This window comes from Lepisma saccharinum, unplaced genomic scaffold, assembly GCF_977018435.1.
Source record: "Lepisma saccharinum unplaced genomic scaffold, izLepSacc3.1 HAP1_SCAFFOLD_188, whole genome shotgun sequence".
NCBI lineage: Eukaryota > Metazoa > Arthropoda > Insecta > Zygentoma > Lepismatidae > Lepisma > Lepisma saccharinum.
In genome coordinates this window covers 424,663-444,331 of record NW_028142983.1, presented here as the reverse complement: position 1 = coordinate 444,331, position 19,669 = coordinate 424,663, and the positions used below count along the sequence as shown (strand labels likewise).

General features: G+C 40.7%; 1 protein-coding gene across 1 annotated transcript; it reads right to left on the bottom strand.

The window, feature by feature from the left end:
- Nucleotides 1–14,854: 14,854 nt before the first annotated feature.
- LOC145982486 (uncharacterized) lies at nucleotides 14,855–15,328 on the bottom strand. The gene has a single exon (XM_083115944.1). It carries the CDS (start codon nucleotides 15,326–15,328, stop codon nucleotides 14,855–14,857), a length of 474 nt encoding a protein of 157 aa, XP_082972070.1.
- Between the last annotated feature and the right edge of the window lie 4,341 nt (nucleotides 15,329–19,669).

Genomic DNA, 19,669 nt, shown 5'->3' with positions numbered 1-19,669 from the left:
GTAACGAACGTGTTTGAAACATACTCTATGTCGATTTCCCTTCCTCCAACTCCAAGGTGGATTTTCAAAGCTCTAACCAAAGCAAAATGTCTGGTGCCACTGTTACCTGTACAACACAAAGCAGGTGCGGTTCTACCATTAGGTCACACGGTCACGTGCCCCTCTATCCATTACGTATTTAGAAAGAACTACAATTTGTTTGCAACGCTTCTATTTTATTTACTTTGCTTCAAGCAGTCTTCATCGGAGAGAAGACAGCTAGAGTGGGTTGGACGAAACTTGGCAACATAGCAATGGTCACATTCTGCTTGCGGACTTCCTGCCTCACTGCTTTAACATCATTCCTACGTTCTGATCTGTGGGACAGGTCCGGGGGTTACAGGTGTTTTCATTGTGAATGGTCACACTATCGCTGAGACCCAACACGTGGGCGCTGTTTTTCGGTTTCCCGCTAGATGCTGGCTGGAGCAATTTACCGTACCTTACTTAATTGATTGATTGAATTGTTGTTTTAAGTCCACTTTATGCACAGAAAGGCTAATCGGGACTGGACCTACAGTTTAAAGTGGGATCCGAACCACTATGTTCCTCTACCGGGTATCGAACCCGGGACCCCTTGATTGCAAGGCGACGACGCTACCACTCCGCCATCGGAGAGGCCGTACCTTACTTAAGGGAAGGTGGGAAGGGAAGTCTGTTGTCGAGGTTCGATGTGTTTTGAAAAGTTTTTAAAAATTGATGTGATTTAGTTAGTTCTTTACTGAATTGTTACCGTGTGCATGAAAATAAAGCGAAATGAACCAGGTGAGATAGAATACAATGTAAAATTTTAAATCACCAATACCGATTGTTGGCCAAAGAATTAGGCCCGCCAATACTAGAGCTTTGCCTAAATCAAGTGTTGAAAAGATAAAAAGAAAACAGAACATACAACAGAAAATCTAATTAAAATATCTACGAAAAGTGGGAATGGATATGTGCGAGTGTCCTGCAGCTAATTCCCTTCTTCGTTTTCTGTGCATTTTATTCAACTGAGAAGACACATGGACTAAAAGTGGGGTAAGAAACTTGTAACATTTTCCTGAAAAAAAGAGAAAACGTAGTTTGTCAAAAAATCAGTTAGACAATGAAATGAGTCTCATTGTCTTGGGGAAATTTGATTTCAGATAGTGCAACTCCATGATGGTTATGAAGTTTCTCTTCGAAGACAAAACGAGCTTGTGCACAAGAATAGATATATTTTGTCACGTATTATGGATGCGATTAAATTTTGTGGGGAATTTGAATTGGCTTTGCGTGGTCATGACGAGACAGAGGACTCATTAATTACACCGCGACCCTTCACAATGTTTTGAAAGACCATTTAGAAAATGGTTCAAGTGTCTTCAAAGATACATCAAAGATAATTCAAAATGTACTTTTGGCTTTGTCTATTTGCAGGAAGTATATTTTGTCCTATTTTGATTGTGCCCTGTCCCTTACAAACCCCACGAACTGCCACTGAACCAAAGTGGTCTTGCTCACTTTCACGTCACTTCGGTGCTTTGTGGCATTCACGCCTTGCAAACTAACATTTCAGCATTGAAATTTGCACCACTGACTATGTTTTTGTTGAAAGATTATTTTCAGCATATAAGATAGTCCTCACACACAAAATTGCGAAGTTTGTCTGTATGTAACATGAAAAAATATTTTTGCCTAACTATACAGTGAAGAGTGGATTTTAATGGAAAATTTCCAATGGTAAGTTCTGCCATCGCCGTAGGGTTAGGCAACCCATATAACGTTATGCAAGATAGTGCGTATTTCAGGATATAGGTGTCCCATTTTCATTGCTGCTGACTGACTATACCTAATCAGCATTTCTCAGGAATTTTGAACTATTTTAAGTTTCTTTTAACCTACTTTAGGATTTTTAGAGCCTAACTTAAGATTTTTAGGACCTATTTTAGGGTTTTTAGAGCCTATATTAGGAACCTAAAAGCACACTTTTTAGAACCTAAAAATCCGAGGTCTGGTTATAACATCACCAAGACATCGACCTACTGGTGATGTTAGTTTTTCGTAGGTGAGGTTTGCTATGCTGCCCTGCTTTGTTGTCACATTGTCCAGATTTCGACTTTGAAATTCTCAAGGGTGGGCATTTTTTTTCTGATCATGGGTGCACATCAGTGTTTGGAAGTAACTAGTTACAAGTAACAGTTACTTTTTTTTGAAGAAATATAACTGTAACTACAGGGTGTAACAGAAGTCCCTTACCACCCCTTCCGCAGTGATGTATTTTCGGTTCCGGCATCTTGAATTCAACTTTTTTTATTGGCTACAATTTCGTCAGGATGTCAAATCTGAAATCAGATTTCATGTAACTTCATTTGGTGAAAAGTTATTGGCAACTGAAAGTGATGTTTACCTGTTTGTTGCAGGTGCTGAACCATGCCGTTAACAACTGAGGAACGCATCCAGATCGTCAAACTGTGGGGTGGAAAAGTTGAATAGTATAAAAATAATAAATATTACTATCACGGTTATAATAGTTTTATGCAATAATAAATATTATAAGCTAACAAAAATAATTTTATTCGAAATATTATTATTATTATTATATAAATGGGGAGACTCAATTCACCAAACGAGTGAATACCAGCACAACTATTTTCCATTACCTATTTCTTTTTTCATTTTATGCAGTTAGTATCTGAAATGCATTTTGATATTAACTTTTGCACGTCTCGTTCAAGAAAAGGCTTTGAATGTTAGGGGGAATTCTTTTGTCATAAAGTTTGCTGTGTTACCTCTCAGCTACAAGTGTAATTATTAGAATTTTGAAAACTGTGGAAACATTGTTCTTTGGATGAAATGGTAGAATATAACCTTGTTCCTGTATTTTGCACTCAATGTTTTCGATCCAATGGATTTTTAATTTCATTATTCTGTTCGAATACTAACTAAATGAACTTTATTTCTGTCTTTAACAATAAGAGTAACAAACTTTCGGCTTTCTTGCATCTTTAAATTAACGATGTCAATTTCCAGGGGGTCGACCAACCCGTTCGACTCACCTCCCGACGCCCATGGTTACCACTACGCTATCCAACAGAGAAAGAAAAACGAAAACTGACCCATAACGAAAACAGGAAAAAACTGCATTTTGGACCCTCTTTGTTGTCGCATGCATAACAATGGAAAGCAGCTTGTTCAAGACAATTTTGAATGTACATAAGTAAACAGTCTTATATTAACAGCATATCTAAACAAAAGTTTGGGATGTTCTTGCTTTCCAAATATACAGCACTCCAAACTTTCGTTTCACTTTTCATGAAAAATGGAGGGTATGACCTTGAACTTCAACATTTTCTACAGGGGAGGGAAAAATTTAAGTGTGTCAAATTGCACAATATTCATTTCTCATTACCTGCTTCAACACATAAAAACATTAAGCCAAAACAAAAATACTACTATCTCACTTTGTTCGAATTTCAAAATAGTGGATCTTAATGAGTTCAAATTGCTAAGATAGGTAGGTTATGGTATGTTCGTTCATTCCAGTGGCATGGCGTGGGATTTTTAAAAGTGTTATCGGTTATCAGTAGGACATTTAAGGGAAGAGCCATAAGACTTGGGCCCCTCCCCACCTCATTCCCCCCTCCCAATGTCTTCCAATTAGTTCATATAATATTAATCTGGTACGTCTGCAATTCAATACTAGATTTTGGTAAAGTTATTAATCAGGAAAAAAAATGTTGACATAAGGACTGAAGTGAAATCGCAAACATTGGTTGTTGACACAATAATACGTAATTTGATACTTACAGAAACATCGAAGGCTACTTATAGAGCAGATCAATCCGACGACTCTTCTTTGAAAATAGTTATATGATGCTGTGGTCCCGGGTTCGAATCCTGGCTTGGGCATGGACATTTGTGATGTCTATTCATCAATATCATCACTCATCCCCATCTTCGCAAATTAGCCAAAAGTTGCACAAGCGAAGCAAAATCAATCAAATCAAATCAAAAAAGTTCTATGATGCTGTCATAAAGTGAAGTTTTTCATTTGAATTTGAATTTTTGGGTGCGTCATGGTCCATGTTATCCACACCTGAATTCCACACTTTTTTTCACCCGAAAATAGAGTACATGGCCAACAAAACAGTTTCGACAACTGCGCACATCCACATAACCTCGGATAGTCGTTATACCACGAAACATTGAAATGTCGGTCATATCCATCACACGACTTGGTTTTTAAATCGTTCAAAATAGGCTTTGGCCTCCCTTTCGTCACAATTTCGCTTTTTGCTGCAAAAGAACGAACCAAAAGATTGCTTCAAAATATCTTCTATCGCACAATTACACACACTGTTCAGATAGGATGAACCCACCACCTCGGAACTCAGAGCAAGCTCCGTTCCGCCTGTTAATTAATTGACAATGCCCGAAAACAACATAAAGACGAAAGACACCACTCACAAAACTCGCACTGAACAGTCCCTCCCGTAAACCGTTGTTTGCTTTTGTAACACGTGAAGCACCCTCCTTGCCGCCTCCCCTCTCAGCATCGACGCTTCCCCAATATTTCCTTCGAAACCTGCAAGAAGTCCAGTTCTACTACTGTTGCCATCTTAGTTCTTTTGAAACCAGATTTGCCCAAATGGCAAAACTTTTTGTTTCAACTAAGACGTATGTAGAGTAGATTTAGTCTTCATCTGTTTCCTAACTACTCCCACTCCCAAGTTTCGCTAAATCCACAGAAATCTCATTTCTGACACCACTACTATTTCGTATATTTTACGTCCCTTGCTACCTTTAAGGCTTTCGCTTTATAGGATAATCGTGACGATGAGGATGCATGGTGAATTATTGAAATAAAATTATTATTTCTTTGTGTATGTAATTATTAATTTTTATTAAGTAAGTAAAATAATAACAACAAACATTGAAGTAACCATTTCTTGCTGAGGATTCGAACCTGCGACACCTGAAACTTCAGAGCATGCTAAGATAACAATCGGGAAATTATGCTTGTAAGTAATGTTTTCACCCAAAAACAGTTCTACCACCTCAAAAACATTGCTTCAATCCGAAATTATCGCATTCCTGCTACAACGTATGTCAATCTCAATCGGCCCTTTCAACAATTATCACAAATTCCTGTAACAGAAATAATATTATATGTGTGAAATATAGAATTTTAGGTTGACATTTTTAGAAGGACAGGAGACCCCTTGACAATACCCATCCCTATCCTTTCCATCTCGCCCATGATGCTGAAGAAGGACAAAGAGGACTTTCGTAATCGCTGATATTTAGAGTAAATACAAAATATCACTTGGTAGTTTGCTTTTCCCCCCAGAGTGATTTAAATATTTTGATTTGGCGATTTAAGTCCACTCATGCACAGTAATGTTAATCGGGACAGTTTAAAGTGGGATCCGAACCACTTGTGCCTCCACCGGGTATCGAACCCGGGATCCCTTGATTATAAGGCGGCGACACTACCACTTTTTTTCTTTTTTAATATTCTTTATTTTATGCAGTAGTGACTACTTACATGATCCTATGATAACATTACACATATATCAGATCTAGATTACATAATTAGGTGTACTTACAAGAAAAGGGCCTGCAAGAAATTTGCATAGAGTGTTTTGCGTTTAGCTTGGTCCATCTGGTAAAAATTCTCACTGTAGTGATATTGCAGCGAAATTTGCATTGACACTGAATTATGTCCTAAAATATAATAAATATATTGAGCTACTAAAAACTGGACCGCTCTTACTTTAGTAAGAGGGAAGAACACAAAATCTGGTAACAATAAATGATCTACAGTAAATGTATCGGGCGATGTTCTACATATAGGCAAGGCATTTACACAAATACTTCCATTGATCTACCGTTGCAGGACATGTTACGAGGCAACTCCATAAAGTGTCTTCAGCTTGATGACAATTGGAACATACAGCACTGTCAGTCATTTGGTATCGCCACTTTCGGGCACCGGTCGCAATGGCATCGTGAACTACTAGGTACCACAAAGATCGAATGCGGTTAGAAAGATGAGATGCAGATATATTTCTCCATACGTTTGACCACACTACATTAGTTCGGAGAAGCACAATTCGTGGCTGCTGGTGTAACCTGCAAGTCAATTGATTATAGAAAAATTTCACTGTCATGCCATCGACATCCATGTGAGGTGAACCGATTAGGAGATAGCAAAACTCGACAAGAGTTGTCCTCAAATAGTTGTAGTGGGAAGGGATCTTCCCTGGATAAATGGGTGTTCGCAGTTCCACTTCATCTATCAGAGTATGTAGTAATCTTGCTGTTAAACTATCAGGGTAGTGCAGAAGCAACTCAAAGTTCCGTTGTAGAAACAAGGCTGAAGCTTGTCTCTCCACTTGGTGCAAGTTCAGTCCTCCTTTACTTGCTGGGAGGCATAGCGTTTCATGTGCAACATGAAACAAATGTGCATGCCATATGAAGCGTGTTATCATCTTTCGTACTTTCGCAGGGACAGGCAAAACTTGCGCAGCATACCACAACTTCGATAATGCAAACATGTTCACATACTGGATTCTAGAGCGTAAGGATAATTGTCTATAACGATTCATGTTCAACACTGCCTGGATTTTTGGGAGAATAGTTGTAAAGGTTCTGGAGACAGTCTCTGTGATGGTCGTAGTGAAGTTTATTCCCAAAATTGTCACTTTATCTACAATGGGTATAGTTACAGGTTCAGTCCACAGAGTGGGGTTACACCCTAGGGGTAAGATTTTAGATTTCTTCTGGTTCAAACTAAGTCCCGTCTGCTTTCGCAACGTTTCAAGTACTGTCTCCATTCGAGTCAAGTCTAGCCGATCTTTCACGATTACTGTCACATCATCTGCGTACGCACATATTTTGTGGTCTCTCCCAAGAAGTCGGAGCCCCTGAAGTTTTTCATGCATCATTCGTAAAAATGGAGCCAGAGCTTCGCACAATGCAAATAAGGAAAATGGACATCCTTGACGGACAGAACGCTGAATAGAAAGGCTTGGAACAGAAAACCATCGATAGATAACTAAACTCGAGCTTCTCTGTATAAGTTCTGTATAGACTGTACAAAGAAATCGCCACATCCCACTTTTCCAAAGTATTGGAAAAGATAGTCATGTCTGAGGGAGTCAAAGGAACTTTTGAAATCTAACGCCACTAAAGCAGCTTGAGAACCTTCAATATCTTGCTTGATTGATTGATTGATTGATTTGTTTTAATTTACTTCGTGTTTTGTGCCTCTTGGCTATTATGCGAAGATGGGGATGAGTGATGAAATGATGAAATTGATGAATGGACATTCACAAACAACCAAGCCCGACCGGGATTCGAACCCGGGACCCTTGGCATCGCAGCGTGATGTGCTAACCACTCGGCCACAGGGTCGGGCATTCAATATCTTGCATAGAAGTGATGATGTCACGACACTAGTTAGAATGTGAAATATTTTACCACTTGTACCATATACATATTGATACGTCCCTAATAAAGTATCCGAAAAATGTTGCAACCTTCGGGTGATCAAACGTGCAAGGATTGTATAATCAGCACATAGTAATATGATTGGTCTGAAGTCTTCTGGCTTTCTGGGCTGAGAAATTTTGGGAATCAAAACCATAACACCCGTGAGACTCGTTCTTCGTAAACACAGCATTGAGCCAGCGTGTGAACAGTGGAGCCACCGTTGTCCAAAAGGTTTGGTACAATTCTATCAGGACACCATCGATTCCCTGAGCTTTACCTATTTTTCCACTGTGAACAGACTCGTACACTTCTTCCTTTGAGAATGGCTGTTCTAAATAGCGACGGTCATCTTCCGTTAACATGGGGAGGTCCATCCCTTGCAGTGGAGTGCGATGTGAGCGTTGATCTTCCTTCTCTTTAAACTGCTCTGCATAAAAGTCCCGTAAGTAATTACGTATTAACTTGGGTTCGGTTAGTCTCCCCGTGGCTGTATCTAGACACGTTATCCTCTTTCGCTGTGCACTGCGTCTCTCTGCTAACACCTGCACCAACGAGGCTTCTTCTTGTGCGTCAAACACAGGAAGACGACTCCTAATATTGAAACCTTGCATACGCTCTCTGTGCATGCTCAGCAGCACTGCTTGCACTCGTTTCACTTTTTGACGCACTGGCTTCCCTTGTATTAGCTGTATCGTTAGTTCGTGAAGCACTCTGTAGTAAAAGTTATATTTCTTATTGAAATCTGAGTATTTTTCGCGACTATATGCTAAACAGAAATTTTTAATGGAAGGTTTTAGAAAAGTGTCCCACCACATAATAATGTCAGTTTGACGCACGCTCATTTCTTCCCACTTCTTCCATTTTTGTTTAAATTCGGTACAAAATTGTTCATGTTCCAATAACCGTACATTGAACTTCCAAAATCCCCGCCCTCGTCCAACTGAAGGTACATCCAAACTCATGTCGAGTTGGACACTTAAATGATCACTAAAGCACGTTGGGAAAATTCTAATCGCAGATATTTTGCTAATCATGTGTGCACTAATGTAAAAACGATCAAGCCGACTCGCTGTGTCGGCACGTATGTATGTGTAGCCATCTATATTCGGACCTTTAGCCACCCAAACATCGTGCAGTTTAAACCCTTCAACTAGCGTCTGCAAGCTAGGTGATGTATGGAATCCTGGATATTGGTCCTGTCTACTTAGCGTACAATTAAAATCACCCACCAGCACAATGTTTTGACGGGAGCCACCTAATGCCTTCGCCACTTCTGTAGTGTAAAATATGTTCCGAGTATTTCTAGCGTTGGTACCTGATGGTGCATAAACATTACAAAACCATATGTTTCCTATTTGGATACATGTGATACGACCAGATGGGTGATGGTAAACTTCCAATATATGTAGGCCTTCTTTCACAACTATGGCGGTTCCTAGAGAATTATGAGTTAAATTGTTATACACGGTATATTCACTGCCCAGACAGAAATCATCGGTCCCGACTTCTTGCAGGAAAATTACATCCAGTTGATTTTCCTTAATATAATCTAAGAATGCATGATGCTTGACACTAGATTTCATCTTGTTAATGTTTATTGTTGCAAAATGATATATGGGAGTTGTCATGTGGGATTCTGTGCTATTGTACCCGGTGGGAATGTTATGTGCAGTTACTGACATTAAACTATTTACCTTTTTCAATTTCACTACGACATGCGACAAACCTAACCCTAATAACATTATAACGAGGACAACACATTTCATAACGATGATATGGTAGACATCGATCACACATTGATTTCAAGCGACCAATCAGAGCTGCCGCCAGATTTCTCACTTTGTTCTCTTGTAGCACTCATCGTTCTACGCAGTCGCCGAGACACTGGAGACACCGAAGATGATGGCCATCTTGCCGCCGTGTCGACACCGTATCGTTCGTAGGGAGACTGCATTTCTTCTTCTTTTTTGGTTCCTTCGTTGTTTTCGGCAGAGTGCCTGATGCGGGGGATGCCGTCTCGGAGTTCCCACCTTCAACTGCATGATCATCATCTGCCTGCTGCATTGGCCTATGGGGCACCTCTAGGGTATCGTCCATTGTTTCTTTCCCATTCTTCTCTGCTACGTGGGCTGCTTGGTTGACATTCACTTGGTCCACACTGACGGGGAGAGGAACGTCTGCTGTTGTCTTGTGAAGCTTGTACGTTGCCCTCATTGTCCTGGTCTCCGGAGCGTTTCAGTTGCACAGGCAGTATAGTGGGTGTCGGGGTCATAATTTTCTCAGCAGCCGGCACATTTCAGCAGACGTGCCGCCCCGGCATAGGACGTATCGTCGGGTTTCTCCATTTGACGACGTCGGGATGGACAGGTAACGTAAAAATGGTCACTAAGGTCACAGTAACTGCAAGTACGGTCTTGACCGCTATATGTCACCCAGTATGGTCCTCCACTGATTGTGACGTATGATGGAATCGCACGAGTTAGATTCATTTTGGCGATTTTACGGCCAGTTCTTACCAGATAAATATGATCACTGGAATACCGTTCATCGTCCAGGGATATTATCTGACCGTACATACTCAGCACCAGTCGAATGGCATCATCGGACAGTTCACTCGGTACAACGTGCACTCTAACTATCACGTAATTTGCATCCGCTCACGTAACAAGCACTGGACAATCCCCGTCTTCGTCACTATATTTATACTCTCCGTTTGACTGCAGCAACAACTGTTCACACACTACTTTCGATAGTAGTTTCAGAAAGATACAACGTCTATAATTGTCTACTTCAATACTTACTACTTGTTCCGGTTTCAATTTCATCGTCTTGCTAATCCAATTGTGTATTTCCGTCGAAGTCGGTTTCCTTCGCACTTGACTGAAGTTCAGTTTTAGTGTATTCAATCTCTTGATTACCATGTTGGCAGCGTCGCCGTGTTTCACTTCAACCGGACTCGCGAGTAATACATGCTACGTGACTTCGAGCTATTAGAGAGATGCGCAAACACAATCGTCCCAGACCACTGCTCGAGCCAAACTACCGGCACTGCACCATCGTTCCCCAGTGTGACTGGACACCTTCAGAGTAAGATAGACCCGATTAGGCGACTTAGCTCTTTTCTGTCAATTGAATATGGCAACACTGATCTGTATCCGCTAAGGATCACCGGCAACTGCGGCGGCTAAACAGTCATGCCAATAACCAGCCTCCTCTTCCCGCCGTAACAGTCTTTGCCGCGACGGAAAGTCTTCCTTGGGTGGGCTCAGGGCCCTTTCCTTATGTTGCCTGAGGAGGGTACCGGATCAGTCCTCCTCTTCGCTTTTGCCGGTGTCAGAAAAAATGTCAGTCTGCAATGTTTACTTTACGACAATATTACCAGTTTATGTATGTAATAATATTTTAAGACAGGTTCTTCAATTCTTTATATATTGGCGTTACCTGCGGTAACAGCGGCTACATGCACGCCACGCCTCTGGTTCATTCGTAATAGCTTTTGTTCATTCACTCACCTCCATCTTTCGATGCGTTTAAAACTAATTGTAAATTTGCAAATTAACGTAAGGAAATGGCTACTGCAACGGAGGCCGATGCGACAAAAGATTACTAATAAATATTTACACAGTGAGTGACATATAAAAAATGCAAAACCTGAAAATGATCTTTAATTCGCCACTGCTTTGTATCCAATATAATTGTCTTATTTCAACAGAAAGTATTAGATGTAACAAACTTTCCACTAAATAATTCGCAATATTCAAAACAACCAGTCTCAGCATTGGTCTATGATGATTGCATCCTACAATCGAAATAGCATCCGGAAATGCTTCACCTCTTTCTCCTTCCTTTCATCCCATGAAATACAGAGACCAACTTGACACCCAACTCTATACTCCAGAAAAAATCCTACAAAGACGGAGAATCGAACCTACAATCAGCCTCGGTGGAACAAGCACGCTACCTCCTCTCCAAATAGGCTAGCTCACATTAAAATTAGCTAACAATTTAAATAAGTCAATGCACTCTATAAATCCCTCATGGGAATTTTTAAGTGGAAAGATATTTAGAAAAAATCTACAGACGCTTAAGGGGAAGAATGATTAACATTTATTTTAGTATTTTGAACAAGCAATCGTTTGTTTATTTATTTATTTGAAAAGTCCTGAATACAGAAAAATCCATTTTACATCAGGATATCAACCGGAAAAGAAATAAACAAAATAATAAGATGGACACATACACACACATATACATATATAACAAGAATAATAACAACTAGGGCAAAAATAATATTATTTATACTTCAGCTGCTTTATGCACGCCGTTCTGTAAGTCTGCTTTGATAAATGGAAGCCCGGAGCGTCTTTTAATGAGTTGTAAATGGTTTGTAGCCTGTAGAGAAGGGATGTTTTTTCTAAGGATAGCCTTGAAGATTTAATGTAAAAGAAGTTGTTGCATTTACTGTTGGGACGTGGGATTCTGATATTAAGAAGTGGCAAGAGTTCGCTGGTGAAAAGTTGTCCATTAATGATTCTGAAGAGTAGTGTTAAATCTGAGAGTTAACGGCGAAGAGAAAGGTCATGAATTTGTAGAGTGGATATAATTTCTTGTTTGTAGAAGTTTGCAAGGGCTGGGCATCTGTGTTTGACTATTCTGACGAAGAAACTTACTACTTTGTTTGTTTTCTTTAAATTGCTTTCACATGCCATTGACCAAATACAGGAGCCATATTCAAGAATAGGAACAACACACATTGTAAAGTAGGTTTTGAGGGCAGAAACGTGTGTTATGTCTGTAAATCTGTAAATTAGTCCAAGTGTTTTCATCGCTTTCGAAGTTATGTAGTCTATGTGATGGTTGAAAGTCAGTTTGCTATAAAAAATTACACCAAGATCCTTGTGCTGTCGTACGAACGGAATAACCTGGTTGCATAACTTGTAGGATGGCACTGTGTTATTGGATTTTATGGTAAACCTCATGACAACAGATTTATCTGGATTTAATTTGAGATTCCAATCTTGACACCAGCGTTCAATGTGTTTGAGATTGTCTTGGATATAGCATGTGTCCTGAAGTGAGGTAATGTTTCGGAATAATTTGCAGCCATCAGCATACAATAATACTGAACATTCGGAAGAAATATATTCGTGAATGTCATCCATGAAGAGAGAAAAACACAGGGGCCCCAGTATTTACTTGTTTGTTGAAAGTAGGATCTGGAAAGAGAAATGATTGCAGTTGAGAAAGACCCCAGATCTCCGGTTGCCAAGGTACTTCAAGCTTTCTCCACAGACTGCACTGGGGGGAGAGAGAGAGAGAGAGAGAGAGAGAGAGAGAGAGAGAGAGAGAGAGGAAAGGGATGTTCTACTTCTGAAATTAAAATATGTGTGAAATTAAAACAATGGAAAACATTATAAGTGCGTATTAAGGAACTACAAACTATGAAAACCCTATTTTCGTGGTGGAAAACAGCATTACTTAAGTCATTTTCGAAATTATCTGAATTTTCTGTATTATAAAATGGAGATATGAGACGATATTATCCCTCAGCAAGGAAAATTTATGTAAGCCGCCATCTTCCCTATAACCTATTAAATGGCCATAACGTTTAATTCTACGAGCATTCATTTATCAGCTATCCTAAAGGCTCGAGCAAGCATTCCCAAACTTTCCACTTACACTACACTACACTACAGAAATGTGTATTTCTTCATCTCTCGAGCGGAGTAAGCAGTGTGGTGTAGGGGGGTCGTGTACGCTTGCGGGAAGGGAGGTCATGGGTTCAAATCTCCTTCCTTGCAGAAACTTTTAGGAATATAAACGGCCTTGGAAAATCTACAAAGAATGGAAATGAACTGGAATGGGAGGACTGAAAATCAACAAAGAATGGAAATGAACTGGAATGGGAGGACTGAAAATCAACAAAGAATGGAAAGGAGTATTCGAAAGAGTGGAAAGGATGAGAGAAAGGAAGGAGAAAAGAAGAAGGAAGAATAAGGAAGAAAGAAAAGAGGAGGGAAGGAATCTGTCCATGTCCAGACCTTGAGGAATTGATGAGGCACAGGCTCTCACCAGGTTGTACCTGTCATTCACCTGTCAGGTTGTGTCAATTACCTTTCAGATTGTGTCAAATACCTGTCAGGAGATTCCACACTCAGGAATTCCTGACAGGAAATGTTCTCAGATATGGACTGGAGCCTTCATGTTGTTTTGTGTATGTCTTCCCATTTTGCCAAATGACCCGGAGGCGCATAATATCAGATTTCACACCTAAGTAACATTTTCGGCGAAAGGGGAATTCCCGTTTTGCCGAACCCCTTTCGCCGAATATTTTGAATGGAGGAAATTTTCCCTACACATGGAAATTTCAGGTCCATTTTTTTCAGTGATATGTGGAACAATTTCAATAATGATGAGGAAAGAACAACGAATTATGAAAGAGCTGCAACGCGAGAATGAAGGGTTAATTACCATGTTGGAAGCTGGTAGCGGACCGAATCGAGGGAGGTTATTTTTTCACTTTAGTTCCGAAAATTCCATCGCCTCAGAATATGTGGCGAAAGAATTAAATGGGAATTCCCATTTCGCCGAAAATTTGCTTAGGCGAGATATTTGTCTCTGGTGCATTCGGCGAAACGGGAGGTGTGGACCCTGTACTGGGAGTGTATATAGCCTATAAGATGATGGTTGTATCTTTCATCAGTTCATTGTGAGTCTTCGTCTGAAGAAGACCCTGTTAGAGGGTGGAAACGTTACTTGTTTTGTGTGTATTTCTTTTAAAATAAATTTTGCCTTCGTTAGCATTTGAATGTTTTATTTTTTCTCTGTGTGTCTTCAAAAACCTATGGAATGATACTTTGCTCAAAAAATGTGTTCCCAATCGAATTGTGTAACGGTAGGATCAGTGCCGGATCTAAAAGTATTGGCCCCCCTCACAAGATATTACCAAAGGCTCCCTTTACCTATCTACCTTTACACACACACACACACACACACACACACACACACACACACACACACACACACACACACACACACACATATATATATATATACAGGGTGGGCCAAAAGTCAGGTGACAGCATTGTCATAGGAAAGGCTGGTGTGTTGGAGGTCCACTTTGGCCACGTGTGATGTTTGAGGGGTGGGGCAAACCCAAGGACACATGTGATCACCCCGGGCGCCATCTTGGAATCCGCCATCTTTAACGCAACTTAGGTTTCTTAAGTGGAACCATAGGCATGTGACATATGATTTCCAATTGTTTTTTCGTCAGGAGTTCAATGCCGCAAACTGTTTTGTCCTATCGTAAACCTTTTCCTAATTATGGCCTGTCTTCCCTCTTTGTGTCTCCTCACAACACATGCCCGAAATGACCACCCTCGTGCACAATGGTTTGTGCCACACGCCTCTTCCAGTTCTCATGCACAGCCAGCAATGTCTCCGGATGCACAGCAGCACAGGCATTCACAATCCGCTGCACTAGATGCTGTAAATTCTGGATTTTCACGGCGTAAACCATGGTCTTGAGGTGGCCCCACAGGTAGAAGTCAAGAGGCGTGAGATCCGGTGACCGTGGCCATTCTACCGATCCCCGACGCCCGATCCATTTCCCAGGGAACTGCTGGTCCAGATAGTCCCATACACAATGTCCGTAGTGGGGAGGGACTCCATCCTGCTGGAAGAACGTTGGGTATGAACCGTCCTCCGACAAAACCGACGGAAAAATCTCCTCATCCAACAGTCGTTTGTAGTGGTCGGCGTTCAGCGTGCCGAAGATGAAAAATTGTCCAATGATCCTCGTGCCAAAAATACCACGCCATACCATAACCTTCTCGGAACCAACGATCCTCGATGCATCAATCCAGTGTGGGTTGTTGTCACTCGAGTAACGGTGGTTTTGTTTGTTCACTTCTCCGTTTATGTAAAAAAAAGTGCCTCATCAGAGAGCAACACCCGCAAGGGGAGATCCTGGTTGGTCTCCAGTTCCTCCGTCGCCCATTCGGCAAACTGTACCCGACGGTCAGGATCGCCCTCTGTCAGATGCTGTTGCATCTGAATTTTGTATAGGTGCCACTTTTTAACGACAAGTATCCTCCGTATGGACGTTCGGCTAACTCCAGATTCAAGGGCGATACGTCTGGTGCTACGTTGGGGGCTTTTGGAGATGGATGCGAGGACAGCGACAGTGGTTGCCTCATCTGTTGACGTTTTCGGGCGACCACTGCGTGCTTTATCGGCCACAAATCCCGTCTTTCGGAATCTGCTGATGAGTTTGGCCACACCATTGTGGGAAATGGGCTCCCTATCGTGGTGTAATGCATTAAACGCTGCAGCCACCACACGCGAGCTCCGATTTCCACACATGAGGATGATCTCCACACGTTCTTCGGTCTTCAGCACCATTATTCAGTCGGTTATACCTTCAAAGATAAAACAGGCCATAATTTGGAAAAGGTTCACGATAGGACAAAACGGTTTGCGGCATTTAACTCCTGACGAAAAAACAATTGGAAATGATATGCCACATTCCTATGGTTCCATTTAAGAAACCTAAGTTGCGTTCAAGATGGCGGATTCCAAGATAGCGTCCGGGGTGGTCATATGTGTCATTGGGGTTTGCCTTTCCCCCCAAACATCATATGTAGTCAAAGTGGACCTCCAACACACCAGCCTTTCCTATGACAATGCTGTCACCTGACTTTTGGCCCATCCTGTATATATATATATATGTGTGTGTGTGTGTGTGTGTGTGTCTGTGTGTGTTTCCTCGCAGGAATGTTTCACTGTCATAAAAACAGTCTCCGCGGCGGTTTTTATCTTGGCCGGACTTTTTTTCTAACATGTATTTCATCGCCTTTTTGCATTCCTATATAGCACAACCAAAAACGATATAGTCATATTTGTGCATTCAAAATTGAATTTAAATGTCTTTCTAACTGTATGTTATCCGAATCAATAGATGTATGTTATTTATCTTTTATTAAGAATGGTAAGCACCGCATGGTCATACTATAGCATTCTATAGGCTTTTGAATATACTGATGATTCAATTTTTCATAAATATCTATTTCTTGCCTGAGATTTATGTGTAATATGGGCCAGTATCGGATACGTATCCCTCAAAAGAAATATATATGTTTATGGAGGAAAGTAAACGAAGGAAGAACTTATTTTAGCATTTATTCCATTTTTCGTACTTTGTGTTGTATTTCTCCATCCGTATGCTGATCGGAACGAAGAGATTGAATGATTATTAGATAAAATCGGTAAAGAGACACTTACGAAAGAATACTCACTTCAAGGTCAGGACTCGAACCCGCAGCCTATGATGGTGAGATGGAAAACCGATCGCCCAACGCCTTCAGCCACCAAGTGGCACGAAGGAAGAATTGCAAAAGTGAATGTAAGGATAAAGCTAATGTTACGACTGTCGATAAACTAGGGAAAACTGAAAGATAAATGCATTTTATGGAGCTTTTAGACTGAAGGGAAAAGTGTAACTTTTCGAAGGGCTTGCAATGATTGAGGGTCGGTTTCCCAGACACCTGCCTGGGAGCTTATTTACAGTCAGGGACACTTCTCAGCCCCACCTAGTGGTTGCATGACCTTGTCGCTGGTGGTGGGGCTTGCATGCTCTAAAGATCCTCTAGGCTATACTGGCGGTAGCACAGCTACCGGTAGGGTCACCCATGCCAGACAGACTAGAGGGGAGGAGCCAGACAAAGAAGCAACCAATCGGTCAACGGCTCTGATGACGGATGAAGATACATAAACATCCCAACGGCGAAGGAGGCGGAAGAACCAAAAATCCTCTGCCTTGAGGAAAGGGTGTTGACCCAAAGGCTAAGGGAGTAAACCCTGAAAGAAAATCCTGGTCCCCCAGGTTGGAAGTTGGGCGTGGGGCCAAAACCCCCACCCTGGAAAAATTTATCTCGTTAAAAGTAATCAAAGAGCTATCCCCGGACGGCAACATCAGACGACGAACTGGCGAAAGAAAAGGACAATGATATATGGAACTTGGAATGTAAGGAGTTTAAATGGAAAAGAGGTAGAAATTGTCTCTGAAATGAAAAAGACAGGAGTGAAATACTTGGCAGTAACAGAAACTAAGAAGAAAGGGCAGGGATGTATAACATTAGAGGATGGATATATGCTAATATATAGTGGAGTACCAAGATCTGAGAGGGCAAGAGCAGGAGTAGGTTGTATCATTCACAAGGACAATATTAAAAACATAACCAACTGGACAGTTATTAACGAAAGAATTATGATAGTATCTATCAACGACGATAACCATGAAAGGAATTTAATAATAGTGTATGGACCTAACGAAGATGAAACAGTTGAGAAAAGAGAGACTTTTTATGAAGAACTCCAGAGTACCATAGATGATATCACAATAGGAAATATCATCATTCTGGGAGATCTTAATGCGAGAGTAGGCAACAATCCAGAAGAGGCTGAGACGGTTATTGGCAAATACGGTGAAGAACACTATTCAGACAATGGACAAAGACTGATAAATCTTTGTATTGCAAATGACCTTATAATTACAAATACAAAATTCGACCATAAAAAGATACACCTATATACAAGAGCTGAACCCTCTAAGAACGAAAAATCAATAATCGACTACATAATCATAAACAGACACCAAATGAAATATGTAAGAGATGCAAGAGTTTGGAGAGGCCCCGAAATTGGGAGTGACCACTAACTTCTTACAATGAAATTAGTAACACAATTAAAGAAAAGAATCTTAAAACAAAGAAAAAGCATGTGTCAGAATCCCTCAAAAGTTATAAGTTGAAGGAGAAGAAATATCGGGATATCTATAAAGAGAAAGTCAAGGATAAAATAGAAAAGATAGGGACAGGAAGGGATACAATAGATTTGGAAGAAAGTTGGATGAATTTCAAGAAAATAGTGCTAGATGCAACAAAGGAAGTATGTGGCACATACAGAATAGGAATAAAGAAGAAGAGGACCCCATGGTGGACAGAGGAAGTAAGAGAACAAGTGAAACAAAAGAAACAAGCATGGCATAAATATTTAACAACAAAAGACAAAGAAGACTACCAAAAATACAAATTGGAAAGACAACGTACTAAAGAAATGGTCATTCTTGCAAAGAAAGAAGCATGGGAAGAATTTGGTAAATTTATGGAAAATAATTATAAAGAAAACAAGAAACTGTTTTATAAAGTGTTAAAAAATATGAGGAAAGATAAAGAATGTCCACTGAAATTCATCAAAGATAAAAATTGGAAAATGTTAACAGAAGAAACAGAAGTTATGAATAGGTGGAAGGAATATTTTATGGAATTGTTAGAAGGTACAAATATGGAGGAACAAGCTGAGGAAACAACTCTAGAAGTTATATTGGAAGAAATTGACACAATTAAGGAAGAAGAACTTAATAATGCCATAAAAAAGGTAAAAATCGGTAAAGCTGCAGGTCATGACAGGATTACACCAGAAATGGTTAAATACACTGGTCAAAAAAATTAGGGGAGCAAGCAAGAAATCCCAAAACCAAAGTTGGTAAGTCAAAAGTAGCAATGTATTTTGATTAGGTGAGTGTGTCCTCAACCAGTACAATACATGTCTATTGAGTCATTAGCACAACAGAGTTCTAGGGGTGATTTCTGCAAGGTACTGCACAAAATCAGGATAACAGCACAGTGATAAGACAACAGAAATGGACAGATACACAACAGATCCATACCTCTAATAAGGCGTGTGGTCGCCATGAACTGCTATGACAGCTGCACATCTGTTTTGCATAGAACCAATAAGGTTATCAATGACAGCCTGCGGGATATTCACCCATTCCTCCAGAAGGGCCATTTCCAACTGTTGCAGAGTTGTAGGCGGCGCTGGCCGAGCAGCAATGCATCTTCCGAGTGTGTCCCACACATGTTCATTGGGAATCAAGTCTGGGGAGGACGCTGGCCATACCATTTGTTCAATACCCCTATCCCGTAGCATGGCGTCAACCAGACGTGCTCGGTGAGGTCGGGCATTATCGTCCACAAAAATGAAACGATCACCGATATCTGCAGCCATTGGGACAACATGAGGCCTGAGGACCTCATCCCGGTACCGTAAGGCTGTCAAAGTACCGTTCCGGATAATGTGCAGGGGGGTACGTCGACCAACACTG

Excerpts from the sequence above, each read along its gene's own strand:
- LOC145982486 (XM_083115944.1), bottom strand. The coding sequence starts at position 15,328 with ATGGTATGGCGTGGTATTTTTGGCACGAGGATCATTGGACAATTTTTC.